The 9,828-nt window shown below is 57.8% G+C and overlaps 1 protein-coding gene across 1 annotated transcript; it reads right to left on the bottom strand.

Annotated features, from left to right (window-relative positions):
• Positions 1 to 5,472: 5,472 nt before the first annotated feature.
• BMP15 (bone morphogenetic protein 15) lies at positions 5,473 to 6,994 on the bottom strand. The gene is given in 4 exon segments (XM_031063447.1): positions 5,473 to 5,861; positions 5,864 to 6,247; positions 6,731 to 6,844; positions 6,847 to 6,994. Coding segments are annotated over 4 exon segments (1,035 nt in total).
• Between the last annotated feature and the right edge of the window lie 2,834 nt (positions 6,995 to 9,828).

Genomic DNA, 9,828 nt, shown 5'->3' with positions numbered 1-9,828 from the left:
CGGCGCTCCTCGCCGGCGGTGGCTTCGGTCCAAGGGGCGCTCAGTCCCGAGTGGGCAGGACCTGGAGGACATGGAGGCCCCGAGGGCGGGGCGGCGGGGGCCTTCGGCGCCCCCTGCCGGGCGAAGGCCGAGCAACGCTGAGTATGGGTACGCGGCTGCAAGGACAGACACACGGACGGACCCACGGATAATCGGATACAGGGACGGACGCGCGGACGCACGGATACCTGTGCCGGTGTGGAACAGATACACGAACTGGTGTGTGGTGTGGCGCAGGGACGCAGGATGTGTTCGCGTACTGGTGTGAGAATGTACAGACACACAGATAGGTACACGTACCAGTGTGGGTCTGTATGGACACGCACACGTTAGCTAGGTGCAGACACAAAGACACGCATGTGGACAGAGGCATGGAGACGTCCATAGGTGTGCACGTGCACGTAGGAGCATGGACATGCACACACATGCACACGTACAGGTGTGCACACACCTACCTGCACTGGAACACATGCACAGGCAGACTCGTGTGCACACATACCTCCACATGCACACATGTGTACACAGCTATGCTTTGCTTCTCTGTGTGTCCATAGCACACAGAAGTACACACACAATTGTGCACCTATGTACATTCACAGGTGTGCAAACCTGTGGATACCCACAGGTACCCTCACCTATAAGCACACATACGCATAAGCACACAGCCACACTTCCCATGCACATGCACAATCATGCACATGCGCACACACAGGCATACACCTGTGTGCACAGATGCGGGCAGACGTGCATCATGTGGGCATCATGTGGGCATACAGATGTGCACCCACACAGGTGCACCAGCAGGATTTGGGCACACAGTGGGCTCCTGAAGACCACAGCACACTTCATCCCGGGGACCCCTTTGGGTAGGTGGGGGCCAAGTGGCTGCTGCATCGGACTCTGCAGCTGTTGGGAGAGAGACAGGACCCCGCAGGTGCCATGTGCCACCTGAGGCACACATGACCCTGTCATCCATGTAATCTGCCTTTGCACAGCTGGGCAGGGGCAAGAAGGTGCTGAATGTGGGCAGGGTGCATTAGGTTTATTTTCTGTACAGAGCATCTGGAGCAGCCCAGCCACGGCATGGCCCCAGGGAGTTCAGCAGCACAGTCTCCCCCTGGCCCAGCCCACAGGACATATGGCTGCTGGAGAGTCCTGTCCCAGAAGTGAGTGCACGCTGTCCCTTGGTCTCTGGGGATTCTAGTGCACAGTGGACATTCCTGGGGATGCTAGTGGTTGTCAGCACTCATACTGTGGTGGGGCACACCCCCAGACCTGTGGGGCAGAGCAGCCAAGAGCACTGTGCCAGGGTGTCCAGAGGGAGAGCATCCCTGAGCTGGAGGCAGCTGGATGAGGGGGCCAAAGCTGGGCTCTGCTGGGGGGATGCCTAGGCTGGAGTCACTGGAACTGGAGGACACCACAATGGTGGGCACAGGAGGTCCCTGAAATGTGGGCAGCGAGGAATAGTGTAGGGGTGGGGGTCCTAGAGTCGACAACTCCCAAAGTTGGTGGGGTTGGGTTACTTGTGAGGCCCCATGGCTGGGGACATCAGAGTACATGGAGCAGGCCACAGGGCTTGTGGGGATGAGAGACATTAAGAGTCCCAGGCATGCAGACAAGGCTAGGCAGGGGGTGATGCAGGGGATGAGCAGGGGTCCCCAGTTACTACAGGCCCTGATGACACACACAGTGCTGTGCCAGCAGTGGGCACCCAGAGGTCTGCTGCTCTCCATCCTCTAGAAGGGTGCTGCATGGGCCATCTGGGGGGCCACATGCCTCCTGCCCCCTGGGGCTCCTGGAACACCCAGAAGGGCAGATGGGGAAAGGAGGTCCTGAGCCACCTGGCATCTGCCCTTTATGCCAAGACCCCCCTGGAGGGAGCTGTAGAGAAGCAAGAGGAGGGAGAGGAGTAGTGCTAGGCTGATGGTGATTCCTGGGGATGGTAGTGAGGACTGCACTGGCCCTGTCAGCCATTCTGAGTGCCGAGGCTTCCATAGTCTTGCAAACTCCATCTGTCAGGTGTCTCCTCTCAGGCACTGCTCCTCTCAGGTAATGGCTCTGCACAAATATTTCAGTAGCCCTGGGCAGAGAAACAGCCCCAGCTGGGGGCTGCCAGCATCTCTGCAGGGCACCCATAAGGCATCTGGATCCTGGCCATCACCGTTTGCATCCAGCTACAGTCCTGGCAAGGTGCCTGGGGAGCACCTGCTCTCCACAGCTGGGTGATCTCCATCCTGGTGCCCCTGTACTGTGCCCAGCCTAGATTTACCACAGCACTGCAAGGGCACATTGGGACACATCCCCACAAACCCAGTCCTCTTCTTTTTAAACAAAACTAGGGGGAGATGTTACAGTGTGAAGCAATGTCCTGTCTTAGCTTTCCCACTTCCTCCCAGGTTTAGTAATTCTTCCCTCTTCCCCTCTCCCTGCCTCCTGCTGAGAGCTGTCCATCAATCTCAGAAGGTCAGCAAGGCCGTCGTCTGATAGGTGAAGTTCAAAAGATGCCTCTCAGCCCTGGGGACAATTGGGTCATCCAGGTGTCATTTGTCTCCTGAGCCCCCCCCCTCCTACCTGGTTGGTAGCTCACCTACCCCTTCCCCTCCCCCTTTCCCGGAGCTTAAAAAGACACGGGACCATGTGGTCGGGTTCCGGTCGGGGTTGTCGCAACATTCAGAGGCCTGCGTGCCCAGGAATAAACTCTGGATTATAACCCCCTAGCTGGATCCATCTCCTTTTTCCTCTTCGCCTCGCCTAAAGCTTCTTCATCAGAGTTTGAGCCTGAGTTCTGTTGCCTGGACTTGTTCCAAGAGCCTAGCTGCCGCATACAACTAACCAAAGGGCCAGGCAAGCCCAGGCACGTTCAACCCGGTAATATTGGGATTATATTCCAATACCCCCTCTGCCCAGTGCCAGCCTGCAGGATATGGGGTGTGAGGTGTTCATGCCCACTTAGGAGGGGCAGCAGGAGGGATAGTGAATGGGCACCCTGTGGAAACAAAGCAAAGCCTCAGTGTGGGGTTTGGGGCAGGGGAAGGAGCTGGGAACAAGGCAGAAGGGAACAGGGATGCACTAGCTGGCCTGGGGGCGAGAAAGGGGCTAGCAGCAGTTCCACAGGCAAGATCCCTAAGTGAGGCTGAGTTGGGGCGCATATCCCCAAAGCCAGGATTCCTGGTGGCTCCCAATGGAATGCCAGGCTGTGCCCAAGGGGCTCACATAGCTGCAGGATCTGCAGGAAGATCATCCTTGCAGGGTGCACCCAGGCAACAGGCTAGGGTCACTGCACCCTGAGCCTGGCAGTCCCAGCAATGATGCAGGCACAGTGCTGGGGTCATCTGGGGACAGTGAATCTTTCCCTGAATCACTGCTCCTCCATCCCTGTGGTAGCACCTTTCCCACAACCAGCACAGAGGTGATCCTGCTACTGGAGCAGCCCCTAGGCACCCATGGGTACTCAAGGAAGGGGCCCATCCCAAAAGACTCAAGAGCTGTTGGCACAGTGCATAAATAGACACAGGGCTGGGGTGACAAACTCCAGTGCTCACCCATCTCCAGGTGCCCAGCTGGTCCAAGGGGCGCTGGCAGCAGGTTGGGGGTGGGGAGGGCACTGGCATCTAGGGGTATCCAGGGCTGGGAGCATGCCACTCTCCATGTCTTTTATCATCACTTGCCTGCATGAATCAACAGAACATGGTTAATGATTGATAGGGCTCAGATCTGTGAGCTTCCAAAAAAGCAGATGTTCCCCACTCATCACCAAGATGTGGCTAGCTGGGGACAAGGGGCAAGAGACAACCTGGGCCTCTGTGGTTTCTCACTCTTCCAGGATGGGAAAGAAACTTTGAGACTGGCAGGAAAGGGAGGGATTGGGGTTGACAGCACCCCATCCAACAGCAAACACGGGAAAAATAAAATTGCTGAAACATCCCCATGGAGCTTGGGCCAGCAATAACAGATGGGGCTGGACCCCAAGCAAGAGGAGACCCTGGCAAAAGCATGAGCTGTGGAGAAACAGTACCCAGGTGACAGCGCTGGTGCCAAGGATGATGACTGCTACCTATGCCTTGCTGCTCAAAGAATGGAAATTTTGCTCCAGCACTGCAGACAGGGCACCATATCCAGCAACAGTCAGGTTTGTTTGCAGATACCTACCCACAATAGCAACAGCAGAGAAATGCCTTGGCCATGGTGACAGACAGCCCCAGGAGACCCGGTTCATTGCTCTTCCATGGTCTCCTAGGACTTGCCCCATACAGAGGGATGCGGGGCATCTCTCATTCCCAGACCCATGGAGGCAGCTGCCTGCAGCCACATCTGGTCTCCTCTGCTCTAGGGCAGGTCAATGCTCCAGGGGAGGCACTTCTCATAGGCCCTGCTTGAACCAGCTGGGATTTACCCCCGCACCCACCCCCTCCAGTGAAAGCACAAAAGCAGGGCACAGGGATACAGCCTAGCGCAACCTATCCCAGGGTGCACCTGCTGCACCCTGGGGGCAGTGCAAGAACAGGCCAAGATGGTCTTTAGCAAAATCAATCAATTTATTTATTCACAGTCAAGAAATAAATAGAGAAGAGTCAGGCAGCAGGGGTGCTGAGAGTGGGACTGACCCTTCTGGAAACAGGGACATGCCAGAAGCTCAGCAGAGCCCAAGGACGGTGTGACAGCAAGAGTGCAAGAAGGTAGAGAGGCATCTGCAACAGGAATCTGACCTCTGGGAACAAGACCTGAGCCCTGCTAGAGGGCAAGCCAAGGAGCTGAAGAACAGGTGTATCAGAGGAAACAGCAGGCAGAGCCCAGCACAGGCAGCTGCCTTGGCCTCTAGCACCGGAAGCAGAGATGGCAGCTCAGGTCCCTCCAGTTTTTCACAGCCCTTCCAGAGCAGAACTGCAGGGGAGGAGAGAGGCTTCCTCACTCCAGCCCAAATTCTCAGCCTGGTGAGATGCCTCTGCAGCTGAGACTAGATAGGGATGGGGTGCACGTGAGTTGGGAAGGAATGCCACAGGCAGGGTCACATCAGATCCTGACACCACCAATGTGTCAGATGCAAAACACAGAGACACCTGGACTTCCTACCCTCCCTGCCCTCCCTCCACCAGGAGACTCCCAGCCACCTCCTAAGAGCTTGGTACTCCTGTTTAGGGATACAGCTCATATCTGAGAACATCAGGCCAAGCCCCCCTCCCCACCAAAACCAGGCAGCAGCCATGGGGGCTGCAGGAAGGACAGATGCCATGGGGCAACCACCCCAGCACAGGTTTCTGCCTTTAAAAGCCCACAATTTACATAAAACTGTCATTGTAAAACCTCCCCACTGAGCAGCACTGCATGGGGAGGGGAGATGAGCCAAGTGAGCCCCAGGCAGAGCAAGATAAACCCTAAAGTCCAGATCTGCAGGAAGAAGCAGAGCCCAGGGGTGATGTGCTGGGGCAGCGGAAATTACCGACAAGTGCAGGACTCTGCAATCATGTTCTCATACTCCTTGTACAGTATGTCTCCATTGCGCTCAAGCGTGAGGACGCTGATGGGGCTGTAGCGATAGGGCACACAGGAGGGCGGGGGCACATCGGCATCCACAAGCTGATGGACAAAACTCTGCACCACAGCATGGTTGGGTGCGTGGAAGTCATAGCGGAGCAGGTGGGGACAGGTGCCCTTGCAGTAGCGTGGGTTGTAGCGGTGAGGAGCAATGATCCAGTGGTCCCAGCCCAGCTGTGCAAAACTGACAGGGAAGGGGCAGAGGGAACAGTCACTCTTCTCCCCTCCCTGCTCCCGCAGGTACTTGGGCAGGTCATGAGCCAATGTCCCTGTATCACGTTGGTGTCGGTGGGCTCTGCTGCCAGAGATGCCAACCCTGCCTGAGTATCATTAAGGTAGAGAAGGAGGAAAGGGTGGCCAGGGGCCACAGGAGCATCGTGGCCTCCTGCTCGGCCAGCACGCACACAGACATGCCGCAGCGCCAGGCTCCCCATGCTGCTGTTCCCCAGTACCAGGTAAGGGGTGACATCAACTTCGGCCCAGTCATGACGGGGACGGGCAGTAGGGCTGAGCAGTACCCTGGGTGCCTCACCAGCCATCACCAGCTCCAGAGCGCAGAGAAGGCGACTGTGGGCCAGTGACAAACTGGGCAGGTAGACTACAGTAGCTCTGAGGAGGTGCTCGACCTCTGGCTGGACCTCCACGTGGTAGGTGAGGGCCTGCAAGTACCAGCGACCTGCAGGGAGGCAGTGCCCTGTTAGCATAGGGCAGGAGGCACTGTGGAGCACCCCTTTCTGTCATGATGCTGCCACAGCCCCACACAGCACAGCAGAGCCTGTGACAGCCATCTGCCCCAGCACAAGGCAGAAGCTGCAGCAAACAGAAGCCATGCGACAAGGCTTGTTGGTGGCATGAAGGGTAAAGAGTCTGCAACATTTCCTATCCTCTCCACCAACACCATTAGCCTGGCAGAGCATCAGGCAGAGTGGGAAGGAGAGAAGGGCACACAAGGGCCAGCTATGCACTTGCCCATCTCACCCCTGGGGCAGAGCCTTGGACTCCTGCCAAGTGGAACCCCATGGCCAAGAGCAACTCCAGCCAGGACACTGTAGAGAGGGGGAAGGAAGCAGGCAACAGACCTCACCTTCAGAGCTCAAGCGCCCACCCTGCTAGCTCTGCTAAGTGCACATACCATCCTTAGTGCTCACCGGTTCCTCACCTGCCCAGGGCTGACCCCCATGGGAACTGGCCTGCACCAGGCGGATGGTGTTGGTGCCTAGGCTGCGGCTGCGGCGGGGTCGGCCTTCGCGGTCAGCAGCACGCCGGTACAGATGCCTGGAGCCCGCGTTTGCAGGGCCTGCAGGAGGGGCAGGGTGGGGACAGCAGGCAGGGAGCCAAGGGGCAGTGGGGACTGGTTCACAGCCTGGGAAATGGGCACAACAAGGAGAAGGAGGAGGCTGGTGAAAGGGTAGGGAATAGCCATGATAGGTGAGTGTCGGGAGGGAGCAGGTAAGAGGGACAAGGTGGGGCTGGCCAGCAGAAGAATTAGGGAGAACCTGCAGTCATGCTTCTCCTCACTTGGGAGGCAGAGGTGACTGTGGACGCCAGCAAAAGGATCCCAGGGTGCTTCCAGCTCCTATCAAGACAGGACAACCACACCAGCTGCTTCAGCTTGGCACAGGAACAGAAAGGTGGGGGGAATCTGTATGCAAAAAGGGGTACAAATTCCAGACTAAAATCCAGACCAGGAGCAAAGCCAGCCCAACGGAGCCTGGCTATGGGAGCTGTAAAGGTGCTGGGGTAGGGGAGTGGGGTGAAGTGGGGTGGGAGAATCAGCTCACTCAGCCCACGTGCTCTTGGCTCAGCCTCCTCCTACAGGGTAGGAGGTCCTTGCCCAGGCCCATTTTAAAGGCATGGACTCAATCAGGTTTTAAAGAGGCAGGACCTCCCTGGGTCCCGGGGAAGTGGGGCCAGACGGAGCCTGAGAGGGTGCTTTCATGCAATGAGAGTCCCTCCAGCTACCTCCACTCTGTGCTGACACTCCATCAGCGGCTCATCACCTTTGTGCCCATTGCTGCATGCTGGTCTGCACTGCCCCAAGCAGGCACAGAGCCTGGAGTTCTGCTCCCCAACAGCCCCACAGCACAGCCAGGCTGCCCAGTGCCTCACTCTATCCAGCTGGCACTAAGACACATGGGTGAGCAGAGTGACCCTGAGCCCAGCAGTGCTAAGTATGTCTGGGTAAGCCAGCAGTACCCCACTGTAGGCATCATCCTGCCACCACCATCAGCATGCCCGCAACTTTGCCTACCTTGACCAGTTTCCAGGTCTTTCTGCCAGCACCTGCTCAAAGCTGAGAGGTGAGCATGATGCTCACCCTCTCGCTGGCATGGGCCATTCAAGTCACTTTCCCTGCTGGGGACAGTACTTGCCTGGGAAAAGCCCTCTGGGCACACTACAGTGTGGTGTGGGCAGCTGCAGCCAGTCCCACCTCCAGAGCCCCTGGTGCTGTGCCCCGACCCACAGTACACTGTTGCTCTCCTGCTGGGATGGAAGTGGCCAGGGAGTGAGCACACTGGTTGGGAACCACTGGTGCAGGCATAGGGACATGGGGAGAGCTGGAGGGATTGCACTGGTGTCTGCTGCCCACTCTTCTTGGCACCAGCTGGGCACAGTGCTAAGGGCTTGGGAGGGCTGTGTAGGGGTGTGTGTGGTGCTAAATGTGCTATGGGGCCATGTGAAGAGCCAGGGCACAAGAGCCCTCTTGCCTGGCCAGGCAGCCCTTGTTACTCATTTGGGAAAGCGCACAAGGGGCAGATGAGCCAGTGAACATTGGGAAGTCTGGGCATGGCAGCAGCCAGTCATGATTTGGGGGCATTACAAGGCAGGTGGGGTCGGGGTGGTGGACATGTCAGTGGTGGACATGTCAAGGCTGTATGGGGGGGAGCTATGAATCTCTCCTGGGTGGGCTCTAGCACTACAAATAGCCCAGGTACCACTCCACCCTGTGCCCTGTGACACTCTGGCTGTACTGGTCTGGCTGCAGCTGGGCTGCACAGGGAGCAGGCAGAGTTCAAGACAGGTGCTTGTGGACAGGGACTACCAAGAAAAACTTGAGACCCTTCCAGCACTGGGAATGAACCAGCCTGGCACTGCAAGCTGACCCCCCCCAGGCCGTGGCGGGCAACCAGGGCTGCAGGCGCTGCTTGCAGAGCAGAGCTTTCCAGGCCGATTGTCTGGGAAGGAGATGAGTAAGAGTCATGGCCCCAGGCGGGAAGGGAGGAGCAGGACTCTTGGGTTCCCTCGGGAATCCATGCCGATCCACTGCCACCATCCCTGGGTGCTATTGCTGGCTCTTCCCCCTGCCTCAATTTCCCCCAGGTAGTACAGCTGCCTCTTCTGGGCGTAGCAGGGAAAAGACAAAGGTGAAGAATGGCCAAACTGCCAGGTATGCCCTAAGGTGCCTGGCAGGATATGGACAGGGATTGGGGCTGGCATGGGTAGGTCAGACTGTGCTGGCCTGCAGGCAGTGGAGCTTGGGGCGCCAGTGTGACTACATGGTGGGGAGCTGGGGGGGCTGCATCACGCTACTGCCACCCCCTCGTACCCACCTGAGTGCTGTTGAACTGCCACTGTGCCAGGCTAAACTGTGCTGAGCAGTGCCTACTGGTGTGCGTTCCCAGTGGCACCATATTGTGCTGAACTGGGTCATTTTGAGCTGAACCTGTGGATGGTCAAGCTAAGTCAAGGCAGGCCAGGCTCTGCTGAGCTGAACTCTGCCAGCCCTGCTTGTCCAAGTCAACCAAGCTGAACTGCCCGAAACAAAATTGGGCCAGGTCAAGTGGAGCTAAGCCAGATGAGGCCCCTGCTTGTTCTGTGCTGTACCAAACTTAACTTTGCCAGCCCTGTGTCATGTTGAACTGAGCTGAGACAAGCCAGAATGTGCCAACCCAGCTGAACTGCGCCAAGGCATGCCAGGCTGAGCCATGCTGGGTCAGTTAACCCATGCTGGCCCCCCTGCCATCCCACGTTGAGCTGAACTCTGATGCATCGTGCTGCACTGAGGTCTGCCAGCCTTCCATATCATGCATGCTGGGTTGAGCTGGACTTGGTACGGCTGGGCTGTACCAAGATGAGCCAAGCAGCTCACTTTAGGTCCCTGGGCTAAAGGATGGCATGCCAAGGTACTGAGTAGAAAGGTGCTGTGCTGTGCCATTGTGTGCAGAGCCATGCCATGAGCTGTGCTGAGCCGTGCCGTGTTGTGCCGTGCCGAACCGTCCGCCGCCGTCCCCCCGCGCCTCATTGGCGGCGGCGGAG

This window comes from Geospiza fortis, unplaced genomic scaffold, assembly GCF_000277835.1.
Source record: "Geospiza fortis unplaced genomic scaffold, GeoFor_1.0 scaffold412, whole genome shotgun sequence".
NCBI classification, from domain to species: Eukaryota; Metazoa; Chordata; class Aves; order Passeriformes; family Thraupidae; genus Geospiza; species Geospiza fortis.
The sequence above is the reverse complement of the archived record's forward strand: the minus strand, read 5'-3'. Positions and strand labels throughout refer to the sequence as shown.